Here is a 20,258-nt window from a genome sequence, read left to right as displayed (position 1 = left end):
CTGGGTACTAAGGTCCTGGGGTGTTCATTATATTTTACTTTCATTGCTTTAAAAATATGTATTTATTTTTACTTGAAAGGTAGATTTGGGCCCAGCATGATCACCTAGTGGTTAAATCCTCACTTTGCATGTGCCACAATCCCATATGGGCGCTGGTTCATTCCCAGCTACTCCACCTTCCATGCAGCTCCCTGTTTGTGGTCTGAGAACCTTTCTTTCTTTTTTAAGATTTGTTTATTATTTTTATTAGAAAGGCAGATATACAGAGAGAAGAAGAGACAGAGAGGGAGAGAAAGGGAGAGAGAGAGAGAGAGATTGATAGAGAAGTCTTCCATCTGCTGGCTCACTTCCCAAATGGCTCCAATGGCCAGAGCTGGGACAGTCCAAAGTCGGTTCGAACCCAGAAACTTCTTCCAGGTCTCCCCCATGGGTGCAGAGGCCCAAGTACTGAGCCCTCCTCCACTGCTTTCTCAGGACCCAATCAGGGGCACTGCAGTGGCTCAACAACCCACTCCTTCACCTCCAAGTGCTGGCATCCCATATGGGAACCAGCTTATGTCTCAGCTGCTCCACTTCCTACTTCCTGCTCCACTTCCTGCTCCAGCTTCCTACTTGTGCCCCAGGAAAGGAGTAGAAGATGGCCCAGAGCCTTGGAATCCTGCCACCCACATGGGAGACCCAGAGGAAGCTCCTGGCTCTTGGCTTTTCATTGGATTGCTTAGCTCTGGCTATTGCGCCCATTTGGGGAGTGAACCAGTGGATGGAAGATATTTCTGTCTCTCCCTGACTCCCTCTGTAACTGACTTTCCAAGTAAAATAAATAAATCCTTGAAAAAATGTACTACCTTATTTTTTCAAAAGATTTATTTATTTTTATTACAAAGTCAGATATACAGAGAGGAGGAGAGACAGAGAGGAAGATCTTCCATCTGATAATTCACTCCCAAGTGACCGCAACGGCCGGTGCACTGATCCAAAGCCGGGAACCAGGAACCTCCTCCAGGTCTCCCAAACGGGTGCAGGGTCCCAATGCATTGGGCCGTACCCGACTGCTTTCCCAGGCCACAAGCAGGGAGCTGGATGGGAAGTGGAGCTGCCGGGATTAGAACCGGCGTCCATATGGGATCCTGGTGCGTTTAAGGCGAGGACTTTAGCCGCTAGGCCATGCTGCCGGGCCCTGTACTACCTTATTGATGTGCAAGGCAGAGCAAGAGAAAGAGAGAGAGACAGAGATCCTCTGTCCTTCAGCTAAGAGGCTGCAACATCAGGTCTAGGCCAGGGTGAGCTAAGAGCCAGGCGCTCTCTCCTGGTCTCCCATGTGGGTGGCAGGCTGCCTTCCCAGGCACATTAGTGGGGAGCTGGGTAGGAAGTGGAGCAGCCAGGAACTGAGCAAGGCTCCCCACCCGTGTCCCCATCACGCCACCACACCAGCTCCCTTTCGCTGTGTTTTGCTCCAGCCTCTGGGCCACTGCCCAGCTGCCCTGGGTGCTGCCAGGGACGGGGAGCCTGCTCCCGCTCCACAAACACACTGGAGGTCCCCAGGGTACCCAGGCAGGGGCAAAAGCGGACTTGGTGACAGCTGGTCTGGAGCTGCCAAGTGGGTCCAAGCGGAACAGCAGGTGCCAGAGCTGCGCGGTCTGCCCTTTCTGATCCTTGTCCTCAATCAACCCTGCAAACGTCCTTCTCTGCCCCTTCTGCCCAGCTTTTTCCCACCCTCACCAGGTACAAGCCCACAAAAGCCCTTGCGTGCAAGATCGACCTGGCTCTGCCAGCTGCTGCTTGCTGTGTGGTCTTGGTGGAGTAGGCCAGGCGAATGTGTAAATAGTTTCAGAACCCGGAAGTTGGCCCCCGGCCACCACGGCTTGAACTACATTTCCCATGAGCCTTTTCTCCACATCGCGATAGCTCCAGCGAGACTGCAGCGAAAGACTCCCGCGCAGGCGCGGTCCTTCGTTCTTTTCAAAGCCGGCCTCGTGGCTGAGGTCATGGCCGCTTCCTCGGGTGTGCAAGCCGGGGTCCCGGTTCAGGCCTTTGCTGATGGCAAGGCTGCAGGGGCGGGCGGACGGGCCTTTGCCACAGTGCTGCAACACCTCGGAGGCGGAGGTGCTGCGTTGCGCGCCATCGTCGGGGGATGTAGGGTGGACGTGGGGTTCCTAGAGAACTGGCCGAGGAGACGCCGTGGGGTCCACGGGGGTCTTTGCAGGCATGAGGTGCGGCTTGGGGGAACGTGTGTGTGTGTGTTGGGGGGTCCCCCGCGGCCGCAGCGGGGACGTGGGATTGCGGGAGGGCTCCCCCACTGGAGGGGCATGCGTGGGGTCCGGGCTGTACCTCCAGGTTTTAACGCTGAACGTTCTCTCTCCATCCCCCAAGGCGTTTCTGTGGCGTCGGCGGCGCAGGTGCCAAGGCGCGCTTCGGGGAGTGGACGGACCCCTGGCCTGAGTAAGGACGGAGCCCAGGGTGCAGCATGGCGTGGGGGCGTGGGGTGCGCGCCCCTCGGGGTCAGTGTGGGAAACCCACGCACCTGCTGGTGAGCTGAGGATGAAGTGAAGTTATCCCTGTCTGAAACGACCTATCATGAGGAGTGCTGTCTAGCTGAAGCTCAACTGTGAATCCAGCTGCGAAGTGCGTGGCGCGAGGCCGCCTGCGGTCCCAGCATGTCACGCGTGATTCCCTTGCAGCATAGGGGAGCTGGCCGGAAGGCGGGTGAAACCCTCAGACGAGGAGAAGGAAGAAGCTCCGCGTGACGGATTTCCTTAGCCAGGTAAGGGTCAGGCTGGGCTGGCAGCAGTGGGTGCACGTGGTGTGACCCAGGCACGGGGAACTGACCCGCTGTTGGCTCTAGGGCTTAATTCCAGCACGGGGACGCGAGCCCAGCTTGTTATTTTTAGCTAGCCGGGGGCAGACCTGTAATCTGCTGTGTTGGAAAGCTGCAGGTTGCAGGCTTGTCCTGCCGGGGAGCTGCGCACACACAGGTGGCCAGCGAAGTGGCCTCTGGTGTCACCAAGAGTGGTGCGCACTTGGGGGGTGGTTGTCCTGGGCTCTGGTGGCGCCTGAGTCCATGATGATGTCAAGTTATCCCTGGCTGAAGGCAGAGAAAGGCCTTCCTGTGTGGAATGTGTCATCTGAAACTCGGCGTTCCGTTAGCCCCCTGGAACCCTCGGGTGCTTGCGACCTCCTGTGCCTGGAGGTCGCCTGAGCGGATTGCTGTGGTTCCCCTTCCTGGCCAGGTGTGGCTTGGCCTCACGTCCTGAGGCTGAACAGGGACCTTCTGGCCGCTGTCCTGAGCTCCTGGGACCTGGCCCCAGGGTGTAAGTAGAGGGGTGCCCCCAGCGGGCTGGGCTGGGGTCCTGTTTTGCTCCCGGCGGCAGGCTGTGCCACAGCAGGCTGACTTCATTTTGTTCTGCCAGGTGTTGCAGCTGGACAGGATGGATGGCTCTGCCTGAGGTGGGTGAGGGGTTCCCTGATGCCACCTGTGTGTTCTGCGCTGGCCGCTTGTGTCCTTCAGAAGCTGGGAGCTGGTGACACCTGGTTACCCTGTTAGAGAGCTGTGAGGGACCAGAATGTGCCCTGGGGCTCATGGGGCTGGCTCCTGCTGGGGACCCACTCCAGGGCACTGGCCCTTGGTGTTGGGAGAGCCTGGGTGTGGCGGCTGACCCTGGGTGCTCCAGTCTGTAGGAGTGACTGCAGTGGGCAGGTAGCCAGGGCTGCTGCTTGCTGCCAGTGTGGTTGGCATAGTTCTAGGGAGTGAATGCATTCTGAGATAGAAGGCAGGTTGTTTGCCAGTTTGTGAGCAGTGGGGACGTGGTGATGCTGACCACACCTCTGCCGCTGTGATAACATTTGGGAAAGAAGGGCACCTGGGACAGCCCTCCTGGTTCACGCCAGGCAGCTTGGCTCTCCTAAACTTGACCTCAGATCTGTCTAGGTGCCATGGCTTGCACGTGGCTGCTGTTTGGACAGCAGGGGCTGGTCTCAGGAGAGCAGAGTGGGGTGAGGGCAGGATGCCAGGGTTAGGGTGTGCACAGTGAGGCCTCCTGTAGAAATGAGGGGGTGTTCCACTCAGGAACCAGGGAAGCAGGATTCAGGGTGAGGCTGAACAGCCTAAAGCCCCCCGGCCTGGTGGGGGAGGGCTGTGATCCCCAGTGTTCTAAGTGGCCACTGTTCCTCCAGCCTGCAGGCACAGCCGTTCCTCCTGGGTTGGCGTTTTCCCTGGTTGGGGTTTGAAGTTGTGGTTGCCTCTCATTCCAACATTGGTCTGTTGCTTGTACAGGTGCCTTCGGCGATGCCCAGTGGGAGCCGCAAGTCCTACCTCTGCTGGGTGAGCTCAGTGGGACATTTCATGATTGCACAGCTGGATCAGAGTCCCGTGTCGGTCCTCTGGGTGCTGGTGGACCCACAGTGATTGCAACTGGATTAAGAACATGGACTTACTCCCTGAGCCCCAGGAGCATCTCCGTGGGTGTGTGCCTGCTGGGGCTTGGCACAAATAAAGTGTTTTTACTTTTAATATTGTTTACCTAGTTGATAAAGGTGTATGCCTATTTGGACTGCTGATGAGGGTCAGGTTGGGTCGAGGTGTGGGGAAAAATGGATGAGACAATTACATGCAGTTTGTTTCTGGTCTCTTGTCTGGGTGGGGATTCCCTGATGTGGAGCTTGATTGAGGAAGTCTTTCCAAGGGTACAGTCCACCTTGGCCCAGATACTTGCTGCCGAAGCTTGGTCAAGGGAGGTGTCCATCCTTTGTGGTGCTCAGCATCCTCTGAGCTGGTTGTTCATGTCCCCAGTGTGCGTCTGGGCGTGCTGTCCACTGCACAGGGGTCAACAACTTAGGAGGCCCAGTCCCAGTACATGTATCCCAGGGTAAAGCTACAAATCCTGATTATCTGGTCGGAGTCCAGCCCTCAGACCTGACCTACACATATGCCAAATGCCCAGGCTGGTTTGGGCTGCTCTCAGCCTTGGTTCTCACCAGTAGGGATTGCATCCTGACAAAGGAGTTTCCCAAACTCCCAGCTATGAGACCACTTCCTGTCCTGCCATTCACCGGCAGGTGCAGTGGCCTTGTCTAACCACCCAACACCCATGCAAGCTTTTATGGGTGGAAAAGTACCTGCAGAGAGAGAACATTTCCTTACTCCAACCTTGTCCCTGAGAGGTCTTGGCTCCATTGCTTCGCTCCCCAGGTGGCGTAGGTGGCAGTAGCCGAATACTGGGCCCTCTTGCCTTTCCACGCACACTAGGAGGGAGCTGGGTGGGAAGTGAAGTGGATGGAGCAAGACTTGCGCAGGCAGATGACTTGTCCTTCTGGGCTGATACTCACCCACACTTGGATCTGATGAGGGACTGGTCAAGTCCTTCCTGACCTTAGGGGGAAATGAGGCATTGTGGATCAAGGGGCGTTTGCAGTGGTGAGTTCCAGGGCAGCATGCTCCTCTGTGATGCTGGAACAGAGCTGTCAGCAGTGGTGGGGGTGCACTGTCCCCCACTCCTATCGGGCACCAGGAGGGTCAGCCCTCTAAGGCCATTGCCGGAGGCTTGAACTTGGGCCTAGCTCCCCTGGTTAGGTCCAGTTGGAACCACCTCTGTGGTCATGCATCTGTGACATCAGTCTGGCCAAAGAGAACATGACCAAGGCTTAGGTGCGTCTAAAAACCACTTTTTTTTTTTTTACAAAGTCAGATGTACAGAGAGGAGAGACAGAGAGAAAGATCTTCCATCCGATGATTCACTCCCCAAGTGAGCCCCAACGGCCGGTGCTGCGCCGATCTGAAGCTGGGAACCGGGAATTTCTTCCGGTTCTCCCACGTGGGTGCAGGGTCCCAAAGCCTTGGGCCGTCCCTGACTACTTCCCCAGGCCACAGGCAGGGAGCTGGACGGTAAGTGGAGCTGCCGGGATTAGAACCAGCGCCCATATGGGATCCTGGTGCATTCAAGGTGAAGACTTTAGCCGCTAGGCCACGCTGCAGGGCCCTAAAAACCACTTTTTAATGTCACTTTAGTGATGGCATTGCCTACATAGGGGGAGTTTAGATCAACTGGGAAACAGTGGGACTCACCGTCATTACAAACCCCTGTCCCTGGACGCCACACTGTACATGCTCACCAGCAGACAAAATGATTATCTATGCTTTATTAAACGCCTCAGATAACGCTCTGCCTCTGCTTAGCCCACTGTATCTGGTTTCAAGGAGCAGAAATAAAGTCGTTGAAGGTTCTTAAGGTTTCCTCAAAGTTGGTGAGCTGCCTGGGGGCGCTGGTGTGGGGAGTGTGTACTTCACAATGGTGGCCCACAGGCCGGGTTGTCCCACTGACATTCCTGAAGGCATCAGTGCTGCCTGGACGATGCCCTGTTCTAAGGCTCACCTGCCCCTCGCTGGCCAGGTGTTCCTCATGGGAGGGAGAGTAGAAAGATCAAACAGGGCAGTCCCCCTCTTCCTTGGCCAAGGCCGAGGTGTCTCATCCACAAATTTTCCTTGGATGAATTGGCAATCAGATTGGGTGTCCTGCACAGCACGGGTGAACATGTGTGCCTTCCAACAGGAGATGGTCGAGGGAGCTAAAGGTTGCACTCTGGGGTTGAAGGGCGCAGCGAAGGGCTTGTGGCCACGCTGCATGCTGTGGGGTCAGCGCTGGTACAGCCACAGGATGCCCGCCTTGTGCAGGTCCCTCCATAGGGAGGCTTCCAGCAGCAGGTCATGGTTTGCGTAGAATTTCAGGGGCTGCTTCTTCCGGTCGTAATAGTGGTCTGAGTATTTCCAGTAGTTGTGTGTGATGAACCCATAGGCGCTGACCTGGACACAGAGCCAGTCATTGGATTAGTAGTTATTGAGCTGCGAGGAAGTGCAAGCAGACTGGGGAGGGGAGTCCAGGAAGGTAGGGTACCCCCATCCCCTCCCTGCCCTCCAGGGAGGTGGTCCCTGTGTGAACCATTAACAACACACAGGCTCCACACACTGCCTCACTGGCCTCTCCAACTTTAGGTCTGATCCCACGGAACAAATGGGGAGAACGGCTTACGGGGCGATAAGGCCTGTCCCTGAGCCAGGGCTAAGGTGGGTGGCAGAGCTGAGATGCAAGTCTAGAACAACAGTCTCCAGGCTCAAGGGTGAAGATGTGAACCCCTTAGCTCATGATCCTAAGACATTGAGCTGAGAGACCACATTAAATCTGGGAGGAGGGGGTCCCATCACCCACCCCACCCCCAGCATCATGGGGTATCAGGCTAAACCTCCACCTGTGGTGCCGACATCCCATTTGGATGCTGGTTCAAGTCCCAGCTGCTCCAGTCCCCATCCAGCTCCCTGCTTATAGCCTGGGAAGGCAGCAGGGAATGGCTTAAGTCCTTGGACCCTGCACCCACATGGGTCTCCCACACGGGAGAAGCACCTAGCTCCTGGCTTCAGACCATCCCAGCTCTGGCTGTTGCAGCCATTTGGGGAGTGATAAAGACTTGTCTCCCTCCCTCTCTGTAGTTCTTTCAAGTAAAATAAATCTTGCAAAACTGAAAAGCAACAAACTGGGAGAAGGCAAAAGGCCAGTGTGGTGTTTGCCCTGCAGCCCTGCTCCTGGCTTCAGGGCAGGTGCACAGCCCAAACTTGAGCCCTGCTATTCAATGCCTGTCTCCACAGCTTGCACGGGCAACATCCCGTGGCAGATGTCTCCTCTCCTTTCTGGAAGATTCTGCTTCAGGAAGAGCCTCAGTTAAGGCAGGAAGGGGCAAGCCCTAGGCTGGTGGCCATGGGAGCCAAGGCCGGGTGGTCCCAGCAGCAGCCTGGGGAAGGCAGGCTTGGTTCCCTTAGTGTGTGGGCAAGAAGCCCTCTCACCTTGTCACAGGTGTGCAGTGCTGTCATTAGCATGATGGCTCCGGTCGAAGGCATATATATGTTACTAAATTGCGTGTTGATCAATTGTGATTTCAAAAACCTGCAAGAGACAGCAAACAAGAGGCATGGGAGACCCAGAGAAAAAGCTCCTGGCTGCTTACTGGCCCAGCTCTGGATGCTGGGGAGAGTGAGCCAGCAGGGGAAGATCTCTCCCTTTCTTTCACATAAAATCTATAAAGAGAAAAGCATGCATGAAGAGCAGAGCTCCCTGGCTAGAGGAGGCTGTGCCCCTCCCGTTCCTGCAGGCCCGCGTCCCTCAGTGACCACAGTGTGCAGGGCAGCGGTATGGGCATGTGCTGCCTGGCCCAGCAGGATGGTGTGTGGGGGACAGCGAGTGGAGAGCCTGGGTTCTGACCCCAGGCCTGGGGTCACGTGGTGGCTCAGCCCTCAACCTCTGAGCTGTGACCTCCACTCCAGCATCATGAAGTAAGGGGGAGGGGTGGCCCTGTGGTGTAAGCAGCCACTGGAATCCCAGGGGTTCCACCTCCGGTTAAGCTCCCTCTAACGCATCTGGGAAAGCGCGGTGGGAGACTGGGCTGGAGTTCCAGGTTCGTGGCTTTGGCCTGGCCCAGCTTGGGCCGTTTGGGGAGTGAAGCAGTGGCTGGAACTTAGTGTGTGTAAAACTCTGCCTTTCAAATAAACTAAATCTTAGAGTGTGAGAGGAGGAAGGCAGGGAGGGAGATGGACTCCCCTGGGCTGGCGGACAGCTCCCGTGTGCCCGCCCACCCAACACCTGTGGCTCCCCACACCTGGCCGACTCCAGGTGAACAGTCCCCAGTAAGTAAGTTAACAAACTACCTTGGGGGTTTCCTGTGCATTTGCTGTTGACCGTGCCCCAAGGTATTAGGCCTAACAGGGAATGCTTTGGCCTCAGCACAGGGTGGGTAGGGCTACCCCTACTGCTCAGGCTGGGGACCAGGACTCTGCCCCTAGGCCCCTACTGACCCTAGCTGCCTGGGGCGCTGGGGGCAGCCACCCACCAGCCCCCTACCTCTCCTTCACGTAGCTGATGAAGGCTGGATGAAGCAGCTTGAACTTCCTGGCAGAGGTTTCGGGTCCAAAATAGATGTCAGGCCTAGGAGCCACGGTAGAAATGGACAGAGCGTCCAGGGCTGTCGTAGGACAGGTTGGGCAGCGCGGGCAGGGGGAAGGCGCTGGGGCGGCGGCGCATCAGGGTGCGGCGTGGCCGCGGCTGCGAGTAGTAGCGCGAGAAGGGCGTGTAGAAGGTGGCGGGCAGCACCGAGGGCACTACGTGCGGCTTCCCGCGCAGCAGCACCTCCACGGGTGGGCAGTAGGACAGCGACGAGGGCGGGGTGAAGAGGGCCGGCGGCGTCTGGAAGGAGCAGGTGGACTGCGGGTCGTGTGGCGGCGGGGGCAGCAGCGGGAAGTAGAGCGAGGCCGGGGGCGGCGGCGGCTCCGGGCGCGGGCAGGGGAAGGCGCACGGGAAGCAGCGGTTCTGGGGCAGGGGCGCAGTGGGCGGCTCGAAAAAGGGCGGCTCCTTCAGGAAGCGAGGCACGTAGGGGGCGATGTAGGACGGGATGCCCCGCACCGGGCCGATGTAGGAGGCCGAGGTCGCGGGGCTCTGCGAGAGCGACCTGCCGGCGAAGGGCGCCGGGGGCGTGAGCGACGGGTTGCGGGACAGCGCCTTCAGGCCCGACTGCGAGGGGGACTTGGAGGGCGGCGGGGTGGACAGCTGGCCGCCGCCGCTGCCGCCTCGTGGCACATGCTGGATGTGGGGGCTGGGGGTGAGGGAGGATGCCCGCGAGGAGGGCTGCGAGGTGGTGGGTGTGGGCGGGTGGGAGGGGGGCCGGGAGGAGGTGCCCCCGCGGGTGGGCGACGGGGAGGGGTTCGAGCCTCCCGAGCTCCCGTAGGGCTGCTGGGCTGAAGGGGCTACGATGTTGTTGGAGCGGGACTGGGAGGGGGACTGGGTGGGGGACGGACTGGGGGTGTGGGAGGGGGAGCTCATTGGTGTTGGGGAGGCGTCGTCCCACCCAAGGGCGCGGAGGGGTGCCTCCCGGAGAGCCGAGACCCACCCCTGTCACAAAGCCCGCCCTGGTGACAGCAGCGCCTGGCAGCAGCAATTGTTGGATCATCATCTGCGGGTGGGGGCAGGGTGGGGGTGGGGCGCTGCACAGGTACCCCCACCCCCTCCCCCCTACCCAGCCCTGGGGGGCGGTGGCGGCCAGAAGTGGGCCTGGCTTTTGGGGCGCTGGGGAGCGGGACACTGGAGAGGTGGCTGTTTCCTCTTAGTGGCCTGGACAGAGGATGTTGGGATTGTCCCAAATCCACAGGGAGGAGGCCCAGATGCCAGACAGGGTTCAAAGGAGTTGGGCCCAGGCCCGCCCACTGACCACTGCCTAGGAGAGTGGGACGGAGAAGATAAAGTGTCCTTTGTTCCTGGCACATGGGTCCCAGGGCTTGGGCCCCGCCTGGGCAGGAGGTGCGGTCTGGGGGGGAGGAGGGAACGGAGGCTGGGACATGGCAGTGGGACACTGGCCTTGCTCTGTGAGCTGGGCACCCAGCACAGAAGGCCCAGCTTGGGCGCCTGGCTGTGTCCTGGGGCAGCTGGCACCTGGGTTGGTCACAGATAGGAGCCAGTCCTGCTCACCCCACCAGGAGGCTTCCTGGGACCAGAGGGCAAGGCAGACAGCAGAATTCCCTAACACCGAGGATACTAACTGGAGGACGAGGCTGCACAGGAACCTGTCAGCCTCCAAGGCCTCCCACCGGGTCCTGCTCACCTGTCCGCTTTATCCCGGCCTTCAGGTACAGGCACACCCAGGATAGCCGACCTCAGCATCAAGTAGTCGCGCATGTCGGAGGGGATGAAAATATAGCGGAGGTCCTGTCGGGGTGGTAGAGACGCTGAGCTACGGGGCGGGGGGAGGCAACAAGGCCACAGGGGCGCTCCTGCTCAGAGGGGACAGCCCTGCCCCAAAGGGTACATCCCCTGTGTGCCACAGGTCCTTAGAATCCTGCCCTCTGAGACGGGGTGCCCAGCTGCCGTACCCTTGTCGGTGGCCTGGACTTGGCGACCCATGCATGGGATTTCTCTAATGAACAGTAAGTGCAGAGTGGCTGGGTGACTGCCCAGCATGGAAGGAGCTGGGCCTGGGTGAGGTCAGCTGCCACACTGGTGGAAGGGACCTGCTGTTGGCCACCTGGCTTCTGAGGAAGCCTGCCCATGCAGCTCACCACCGTCTGGGAGACCCCAAGCCCTGAGCTGCTCCTGTGTCCGTCTCGCATTGGAATTCTGAGGTTTGTGCCCTCAGCAGCTGCGAGAGGCTCGAGAGACTCGACTCTGGGTCCGGAGAACAGAGCTCGTGGCCAGGACCCCGCTGAGTGCTCAGGTCGAACGAGGAGGTAGGTGCTGGCAGTCCCACCCAGCCCAGGTAGATACCCGTCTCTGGAGGGGAGAGGCATGGGGGTACCAAGAGCCCCTAGGGCAGTCTCGACTCACCATCCTCTCTGTGATGCTTGGTTTCCTAACAGGGCACAAAAGGCCCCCAAGGCCTTTCTGGTGGGCAGTGCAGGCACATGCGAACTCTCCGGGCCTTGGTCAAGGGCAGAGTAAGGGGGTGGGGGAGGACTGTGGATCTAGCTGGGTGGCTGTGGCCAGCTACATTTCTGATCTTGCTTGGGTCTCTGCTTGTCCATCCAGACACAGGCATGCTGTGACAACCCTGTCCGTGGGCAGTACTAAGCTGCAGCCAGCAGGGGCAATGTGTAGCCTCCCCAGTGCTGGCTACATCACGCTGATGGCGCAGGAGAGCAGGAGCTGTGAGCGGGGCTGTCTGGGTGGGATCCTGGCCTTGATGCTGATTTGAAGGACGAAGGGGCGCCAGGGCTCATGTTATGCTGCATGAGATTAGCACAGCATCCCACATGGGCACCAGTTCAAGTCCTGGCAGCTCTACTTCCTATCCAGCTTCCTGCTAATGTGCCTGGGAAAGCAGTGGAGGCTGACCCTGAGCGCTTGGGGCTTTGCACCTGTTGTCGCCTTTTGGGGAATGAACTAATGGGTGCAAAATCTTTTTTTTTCCTGTCCTTCCCTCTCTCTAACCCTGCCTTTCAAATAAACAAAGAAAAATAGTGACTAGAAACTGTTCATCTCCTGTACTACCCAAGAGTCTGAGGAGGGGATCCCGGGCTCCGGCTGGCACAGTTGAGACCCTGACACACCTGCTGTGTCCACTCACCCAGGACCCACCCCAGTGAAGGGATCCCAGACGCTGCCAGGCAGGGGCCCACCTGTCCTTGGGGTATTGAAGTGAAGCCCAGTCTCGAGTAGGTGATGAGCGAGTTCTTCATGGTGTTCACAGTGAAGCCATAGAAGGAGATCTTGCTACCCACATCCTTCTCGAAGCCTTCGATCACAGCACCGTTGAGTCTGGCACAACAGCGGTCCTGCCAGGCTGCTTGGTTCCATCTCTGGGACCTCGCCCTAGCACCTGCACCCCCCATGGCCTGCCCGAGCCTCACACGTGCAGCCTTTGGGGGGCTGCTCTGTGGACGGCTCAGCCTGTGTGGGCATCTGCCTGTGTGGGCACCTGTGCCCCTTTCTCAGGGTCTACCGCTGTTGTCAGCCCTGCCATGCCCTCGCAGACAGCCCCGCCCTGCATACCTGAACACATAGTCGTGTGCATCAATGTTTCGGCCCTGGCGGGACCCATTCAGGATGCCCCCGTTTCCTACCACGGCGCAGCGGATGCAGGACCGGGGGCGCTTCTTGAAGGCAGCCAACAGCTCTGCGCTCTCAGAACTGTTCAGGAGCTGCAGGGTGGAGGTGATGGCTGTGGTGGGGAGGGGCAGGGGTGCTGTAAGAAGGAGCGCACCTTGCACTCCGGGCCACCCACCTGAATCCTCAATGCTTGTCTGGGCCTCACCTGGCCCCACCCAAGTGCAGTAGTGGCTGGGCAGAGTCCTGTGTCCTGGTCACTGTAGTCCCTCTGCCCAAGGGATGGCCCCAGAATGGCCAGAGCCACTGGGCACCTTCCCTGAGCCCCTGGCGCTTGGCAGGAGGCTTGGCCTACACACCCATCCTGTCCCCAGGGTCAAGAGCAGGAGGAAGGGACCTGCTGACCTTGGCGGGAGAGGCCCTGCCAGCCATAGGGCGCTCTGTGCTGGCTCAGTCGGTCCCAGAGCGTGGGGCTGAGGAGGCCTCCCCATAGCAGCATGGGAACCGAGAGGTTGAACTGGTGACTGAAATGCTCATGTCGCTGGATGGCCTGGCGGAGTGAACGCTGGCAGGTCTGGCTCTGTGGGTAAAAAGATCAGAGGGCTGAGCCCAGTGGGTAGTCTCTGTGGAGACCGCGGTGGGGTTGAACGCTATCCTCCTCCTGTCCCCCAGAAGGGTGCCACCTCTACCCCACCCCCAAATCTGCAAGCCATGTTGAAGTGGCCCAGTAGCCGGTGGCATGCCCAGAGTGTCCTCCATGTAGCCTTGTGCATTCTTTTCTGTCCTAGGTGCCATGTGCACATGGCCTAGAGGTTCTGGCTGTGCCCTCCCCAGCCTCATGCTTGGGCCAACTTTGGGGCATTCTCCAGGGATGGGGGCATGGACCATGGGGCCCCTGTAATGGAGACATGGGGGCCTAAGCCCTCACCCCAGCTCTGCCAGCTGCCCACTGCAGGGGCTGTTGTGGGGAGGTTCGGCAAGGCTGGTGCCCCCTCAGGATCCTCCCACCCCTACTCTGTGCCATGTCCCTATTGCAGTCTGTGACCTTGTCCAGAAATAGGATCTGAGGACCTAGGGGGTAAGGCTGGGCCTTAACTCCAGGCGCTGGCATCCTTGCAAGGCAGGCAGAGACCAGAATGAGGTGGCTCCAACCCCAGGAGCCTGGGGAGCTCTGAGAAGCTGGGACAAGGCCATGATGGGGGAGGGGGCACAGGTGCCACAGTCCACCCCAGGGGCTCTCAGCTGCCCTGGTCTCTGGTCACTTGCTCTAGCTGCCACAGGGAAAGGAGTGCCTGCCCCAGACCCCTGGCTTGTCTGCCCGTTATCCCACAATGCCAGATCTCACACAGCTTGTTTGCAGCATCACCAGGATAAAGCAGAATATGCTATGTGGCCATTGCTGCTGTAAGGAGAGACATGAGAGTCCAGAAAAGTGACAGGCAGGGCAGAAGGATGCAGTCAGAACCGCGGGGCTTATAGGAAGCTGGGCTGAGCGGCAGATGCTTGGAAGCGCTGTCCAGGGCTGCGGGTGTGTGGCCTGGTGGCTAAGACACCTGCAGTTCCCATCTAGCACCTGGTGCTCAGGTGTGCAGCAGGTGTGTCCGGCGAACATGCAGCTTGCTCAGTGCTGCACTCGTCTGCTACCCACAAGCCAAGGCGACATAGTGTGACGTCACATTTCACCAGAAGTTCACATTGGCAAAGTTGGCATGATGGCAGAGCCGGCTGAGTTTGACACAGGGAGGTTCATCATTTCCCTCTCCTTAATGGCATGCTATTCCTGCCTGTTTCATTCTGTTGCTGGTTTTGCCTGGTGGTTTGTGGTGTGTCCAAAGCCACTGTTTTTACACGATGGAGGCTGAAGGGACCATAGGAGTCCTAGGGACGACTGAGGTCCAGGCACTCGAGATGCTCCAGATGGCCCTGTCACCTGTCCCAAGCCACCTGTCATCATCACAGCTTGACTCTCACTCTCATACACAGTGTGTGCTGAAGCCTCCAAGGACGTGTGTAACTGGAAAGCTTTTGTTTGGTGTCAGATTAATTTGAAAGGCAGAGCTGACAGAGAAGTAAGGGCAGAGAGAGAAAATGAGAGATCATCCATCTGCTGGTTCGTTTCTCAAATGCCTGCAAAGCTGGGAAGTCTGCTGGGTCTCCCACCGAGGGGTAGGAACCCAAGCACTTGCACCTGCCGCTGCCCTCCCAGGGCACACGTGAGCAGAAAGCTGGACCCGGAGCACTGTAGCCAGGACTCTGACGCCCTACACAGCAGCTTCTTACCTCACCATGCGCAATGCCTGCCCCTTAAGCTCTTCCTAATCCAGCACACCCAGCCGGGCATGGGGAGGGTGTTGCACACAGGGACTCAGAGCCAAGCTCAAGGTCAGCTTAGAGGCTGCTCTCCCAGTATGCCCTCTCAAACCTGAGCTACCCTGAAGGTGGTACCTGCCTTCTTAGTACCTCCATTGGCTCCTCTCTAAGAACTAAGCCGCCTCGTGTGGCTGCCGTGAGCCTCCAGGATGGGATGCAGGCCAGGAGTTCGGGGTCTGGGGTTGGGGCTGGTGTCATGGCATAGCAGATTAAACCTCTGCTTGTGGGCCCGGTGCAATAGCATAGAGGCTAAAGCCCTTGCTTGAATGAGCCAGAATCCCATATGGTCGCCAGTTCTAATCCTGGCAGCCCTGCTTCCCATCCAGCTCCCTGCTTGTGACCTGGGGAAGTAGTTGAGGATGACCCAAAGCCTTGGGACTCTGTACCTGCATTGGGACCTGGAAGAAGCTCCTGGCTCCTGGTTTCAGATTGGATTAGCTCCAGCTGTTGTGACCTCTTGGGGAGTGAATCAGTAGATGGAATATCTTCCTCTCTGTCTTTCCTCCTCCTCTGTATATTTGACTTTTCAATAAAAATAAATCTTAGAACCAACACCTCTGCTTGTGACACTGCCTGCATTCCAAACCACAGTGTAGCATAGGTGCCACCTGCTCTGCTTCTGAGCCGACTCCCTGGATGCGCCTGGGAAGGCGGCAGAGGACGGCGCAAGGGCTCTGTCACCCACACGGGAGACTTGGATGGAGCTCTGGGGTCCTGGCTTCAGCCTGAGCCATCCCTGGCTGTTATAGCCATTTGGGGAGTGAACCAGTGATGATTCTCTCTCTCTCTCTCTCTCTCTCTCTCTCTCTCTCTCCCTCTCTCTCTCTCTCTCTCATTCATGTCATTCACCCTTTCAAAAATATGAAAAGTAAATCTTGGGGGGAAAAACCCACAAATAAAAGATAAACTTACAAAAAAGAAAAAGATCCCTGGGAGTGCCTGGGGTCCCTCCCCCTGCCCGGGACTGCTGACTGTCGCTCAGGGATCTGTTCTGATGCAGGGCCAGGCATGCTCTCTGGCACCTATCCGCTCCTCCCGGAGCTTGAGTTCACCCGGCCGTGAGCAGTGTGAGTGTGGCTTTTAGAGGAAGCAGGTGTGGGATCGTAAGATTCCCCTAGGGCACGTCATGTACTGTTTCACCCTACAGGGTTTCCACAGGGTCGGCTGTTGGAGGTCTGCCCAGCTCTGCACCCAGGGGCCTGCGAATCTCGCAGGAACATCCCCCGCCCTCATCCACTCCCCTCACTAGCATACGCAAGTTCTGAAGTGCCACACAGTGGCCAGCCACCATACCTTTCTGGTTCCAAAAACCAGTGCCTTGAGTCCAAAGAGTCCTCGGGGTGAGGTGGTGTTCCTGGGAAAGAAGGCAGGAGTGAAGTGGGGCTCTCACGGCTGCCCCACCCTCCTCCAGCAGGTCCTTCCACGTTCCAGCTTGTGTCCTTCCAGACACACAAAGGAGTCACCCCACTACATTCAGGCCTGCTCTGCGAAAACAGAAATCAAGACAGCCCTCAGCCAAGGGCACAACAATGCGACTCTATGCTGTCCCGTACAGGAAGCACCCCCGCCCCACAATGCTAGCTGCTGGACACGGGTGAAGGGGTTGATGTCATTGCCCTCTCCCAATTCCCTGGTACGACCTGGCCCAGTCCCCAGGAGCAGGTAGGCCTTGGTGGGACTGGCAGTTGCAAGGGCTGGACTTGGTGGGGGTGGGGCGCGTGGTGTCCAGGTTTGTCCTCCTCCTGGTTGCCTATAATATCCTGGGAGGAGCAGGCAGTGGGAACAGCAGGGTGTCCGTTTTGGCCTTCTCCCCTTCAGATGGGTCACCTATGCATCCACGTAATCTGGTGCATAAAAAGAATCGAAGCGCTCAGCTCTGGCTGCCGGAGACCTGGGCTGCCCGTCCCTCTGCCCAGTGCAGACACGAGGGCGTGGTGAGGGGTTGGGGCTCCTTCCCCCCAGTTTGCTCGGTGGTGTCAGGGCTTGCGGCGTGGGGACCTGTAGGTACCTGCTGACTTCTCCCAGCCTCGCCCTCTCAGCTCCCTGCCCTGCCTGGCCATGCCTGGAACCCACCCACGCCCCTGTGGGAAGTTGGCTCCACCTGGGAGAAACTAAAGCACTGCCTTTTTCATACAACTACACTTACTCAGTTTGGAGTCTTACTAACGGTTAGTCCCCTACCAGGAGCCTCATGCGTTCCTTTCTAGAACATTCCAGAACTTTCTTTTACAGGTGCAGCAGTCTGCGAACCACTCAGTGAGGGACTCCTCCCTGACCCGCAGGAAGATCCTCCCCCTTCGGCAAGACCCGCCCCTGGTGCTGGGCTAGGCCTCTGCGGTCCAGCTCAGGGCCGGTCCCACGGCCTGCACCCCCCACCCCCCACCCCCCCTCCGCTCGGGACAGGCGCCCTGCTTCTCTCCAGGACCACACACATGTGCCTCCCACCGCCTTCCCGGGCTCCAGGCTGCAGCACAAATATCCTCGAGTTCTCTTTATAAAAGATGAAAAATCCACGTTAAAACAATAACAAACAACAAAACAAAACAAACTATTGGGGCCAGTGCAGTGCTAAGGTTCCCACCTGCGACACTGACATTCTATCCCGGCAGCCCCACTTCCCATCCAGCTCCCTGCTGTGGCCTGGGAAAGCAGTGGAGGATGCCCCAAAGCCTTGGGACCCTGCTGTCCACGTGGGAGACCCCAGAAGAAGCGCCTGGCTTTGGCCACTGCTACCTTTAGGGGAATGAGCCAATAAATGGAAGATCTGTTTCTCCCTCAATCTCTAGAACTGTAACTCTGCTATTCAAATTAGTATTTTTCCCCCCAAAAATATCTACGTAGAGCTCACAAGGACATTCCTTTCTAAATGCCTTCCACCCCTACCGGGCTCCTTTCTTGTGCAATTTTTGGCCACTAAGAGATTTGGCAACCTGGGGTGTCGCCACCAGCTCCTTCCCTCAGGACCACAATCGCTGACCTGCGGGGCTGCTGCTCTGCAGCTGGGCCTGTGACCTTCCACCATCGTGGGGTATACCGAGTTTGTTCTCAGCGTGTCAGGTCTGGAGCCAGGCTGGGTGAGGGGTACGCAGATGGGGAAGTTAGAACGGGAAGGAATGGGCCTTCTGGCCTCCCTGAGCAGTGCATCACAGAGCAAGCTCCTCGCTCCAGATCCGAGCCATCCAGCGCCAAAGGCAGGCTCGCAGGTGTGTCTCCTGGCGGCCCACAAAGGAAAGGAAGGCTCCCGGGAGAGGCCGGGCACAGGAGGCTCTGGGCGGCAGGGGAACTCGGATCCAGACCGACCTCTGGAGCTGGGCCCGGCAGTTGGCGCCCAGCTCGAAAACTGGGGGTGGGGCGGGAGATGCTGACCCCGCCAAGGGTCCCACAGCAAGGCTGGAAACCGAGGGACTTGGGTACCTGCCCAAATTAGAGCGTCTAAAAAGTGCGACGCAGGAAACAAACAAACAAAACCTGTCAGATCAGACGCAGAAGGCACAGCCACGGAAGAAAACGGGGTGGGGAGGACAGCTTGGGCACAGCGTGGGGTCCTTTTTGACCCCCGGGCGCCTGGCGAGAGCCACCCCCACGGGGTTCGCGCGCGTGCACGCCGGCTCCGTCCGGGTGGGCGCACGGCCGCCCCTACCTGGCTGGGGCCCCGGGTCCCGCGTGCCACTTGGGCGCCGAGGAGTACACGATGAGGAGGATCCCCGAGCAGATGGCCGAGAGCAGCAGTAGCCGCCACCAGAGGCGATAGTGGCGCGGGGGTTTCATGGCGCCCTGGCTCAAGGGCTCCCGTGCGATGCCCGGCTTGGGAGGAGAGGAGAGGCGCCGGGTGGGCCCTGAGCTCCACCCTCGGAGCCGTCCGGTGCCCTGGGTACTTCGAAGGCGGCGTCCTCCGCCGCCGAGTTCCTGCCCATGCACGGGACAGCGCCGCCGCCAGCCCAGACGGTTCCGGGGAGACGCCACCTGCCGCGCTGGCTGTGCGTTGCGCGCTGCGGAGCGGCTCCGTGTTTCTCCACCACGCCAGAGGCAGGTCGCCGGCGGCCGCTGCCCTGCTGCCCCGGGAAGTGCTTTCAGATACCCTATTGCAGCGCCGGGGAGCCGGGCCGCGGGGGTGGTGTGCCGGGGGAGGGCAGAGGCTGTCATCCTCTTATTTGGTGACTATGGGGGAGGTCGGGCCTCACATTGCCTCTGTTACAAAAGAGGCCGGCCTAGGGCCCGGGGCTGCAGAGAGCACCCCAGAGGGGCCGGTGGTAAGGACGGGGCCTCCCGGATGAGCGCATTGGGCGATTGCTCCGTAGTGGGCAGAGGCCAGGGTGGTAGAGAACCCATGAACTTGCGAAATACCCCAGACCCTCAGCTGGCGGGGTCCCTGGCCCCTCTCAGGCTGGGAGCAGCAGCAGGTATGTGCCCAGTCACAGGGTCCTGGAGGTTCAGTTCTCCTTTCTTCTGTGCTGTGGACCGACTCAGACGCCCCTGGCTTCCCCACTGACCAGTGCTGCTGGCAGTCTGTGCAATTCAGGTCTTCCATGTGTTTTTTGTTTGTTTGTTTGTTTGTTTGTTTAATTTCATGTTCCTCAAGAATGTCCAACATGTGCTACTCCATCATAGAAAATACTCATGGATTTTAAGATTTTTAAAAATTAATATTTCGGGCCCGGCGGCGTGGCCTAGTGGCTAAAGTCCTCGCCTTGAACACGCCCCAGGATCCCATATGGGCACCGGTTCTAATCCCGGCAGCTCCACTTCCCATCCAGCTCCCTGCTTGTGGCCTGGGAAGGCAGTCGAGGACGGCCCAAAGCCTTGGGACCCTGCACCCGTGTGGGAGACCTGGAGGAGGTTCTTGGCTGCCCAGCTTCGAATTGGCGCAGCACCGACCCGTTACGGCTCACTTGGGGAGTGAATCATCGGATGGAAGATCTTCCTGTCTGTCTCTCCTCCTCTCTGTATATCTGACTTTATAATAAAATGAATAAATCTTTTAAAAAATTATTATTTCTGATTATTTTTAAAGATTTATTTATTTTTATTACAAAGTCAGATATACAGAGAGGAGGAGAGACAGAGAGGAAGATCTTCCATCCGATGATTCACTCCCCAAGTGAGCCGCAACGGGTCGGTGCTGCGCCGATCCAAAACCGGGAACCCGGAACCTCTTCCAAGTCTCCCACGTGGGTGCAGGATCCCAAAACTTTGGGCCATCCTCGACTGCTTTCCCAGGCCACAAGCAGCGAGCTGGATGGGAAATGGAGCTGCCGGGATTAGCACCGGCGCCCATATGGGATTCTGGCATGTTCAAGGCAAGGACCTTAGCCGCTAGGCCACGCC

At 58.5% G+C, this 20,258-nt stretch overlaps 2 protein-coding genes, 2 long non-coding RNA genes and 2 other non-coding genes across 7 annotated transcripts; 4 read left to right on the top strand and 2 right to left on the bottom strand.

The window, feature by feature from the left end:
* The first annotated feature begins 1,959 nt into the window (after nucleotides 1-1,959).
* On the top strand, nucleotides 1,960-2,729 carry LOC131482442 (uncharacterized). Its single transcript, XR_009246992.1, has 3 exons — nucleotides 1,960-2,103; nucleotides 2,371-2,439; nucleotides 2,679-2,729. It is a non-coding gene; the product is annotated as an uncharacterized LOC131482442 (long non-coding RNA).
* LOC118759710 (small nucleolar RNA R38) lies at nucleotides 2,528-2,603 on the top strand. The gene has a single exon (XR_004996363.1). It is a non-coding gene; the product is annotated as a small nucleolar RNA R38 (small nucleolar RNA).
* LOC131482444 (uncharacterized) lies at nucleotides 2,719-4,503 on the top strand. 2 transcript variants are annotated; one of them, XR_009246995.1, is made up of 3 exons: nucleotides 2,719-2,761; nucleotides 3,408-3,444; nucleotides 4,271-4,503. It is a non-coding gene; the product is annotated as an uncharacterized LOC131482444 (long non-coding RNA). The 2 variants fall into 2 exon arrangements; XR_009246994.1 differs by lacking the exon at nucleotides 2,719-2,761 and adding an exon at nucleotides 3,232-3,308.
* LOC118759711 (small nucleolar RNA R38) lies at nucleotides 3,051-3,133 on the top strand. Its single transcript, XR_004996364.1, has one exon. It is a non-coding gene; the product is annotated as a small nucleolar RNA R38 (small nucleolar RNA).
* A 1,792-nt stretch (nucleotides 4,504-6,295) lies between the features above and the next one.
* ST6GALNAC2 (ST6 N-acetylgalactosaminide alpha-2,6-sialyltransferase 2) lies at nucleotides 6,296-19,073 on the bottom strand. The gene is made up of 9 exons (XM_058676572.1): nucleotides 18,574-19,073; nucleotides 16,227-16,287; nucleotides 12,969-13,143; nucleotides 12,510-12,678; nucleotides 12,137-12,275; nucleotides 10,627-10,730; nucleotides 8,877-8,960; nucleotides 7,826-7,925; nucleotides 6,296-6,793 (listed from the first exon to the last, which is right to left on the bottom strand). The coding sequence occupies exons 1-9, from the start codon at nucleotides 18,699-18,701 to the stop codon at nucleotides 6,626-6,628; spliced, it is 1,128 nt and encodes a 375-aa protein (XP_058532555.1). The 5' UTR covers nucleotides 18,702-19,073; the 3' UTR covers nucleotides 6,296-6,625.
* LOC131482441 (uncharacterized) lies at nucleotides 7,862-9,866 on the bottom strand. Its single transcript, XM_058676573.1, has 2 exons — nucleotides 8,877-9,866; nucleotides 7,862-7,925 (listed from the first exon to the last, which is right to left on the bottom strand). Exon 1 carries the CDS (start codon nucleotides 9,849-9,851, stop codon nucleotides 8,961-8,963), a length of 891 nt encoding a protein of 296 aa, XP_058532556.1. The 5' UTR covers nucleotides 9,852-9,866; the 3' UTR covers nucleotides 7,862-7,925; nucleotides 8,877-8,960.
* Nucleotides 19,074-20,258: the final 1,185 nt, after the last annotated feature.

The sequence above is a fragment of the Ochotona princeps genome, chromosome 17, assembly GCF_030435755.1.
Source record: "Ochotona princeps isolate mOchPri1 chromosome 17, mOchPri1.hap1, whole genome shotgun sequence".
Lineage (NCBI taxonomy): Eukaryota > Metazoa > Chordata > Mammalia > Lagomorpha > Ochotonidae > Ochotona > Ochotona princeps.
The sequence above is the reverse complement of the archived record's forward strand: the minus strand, read 5'-3'. Positions and strand labels throughout refer to the sequence as shown.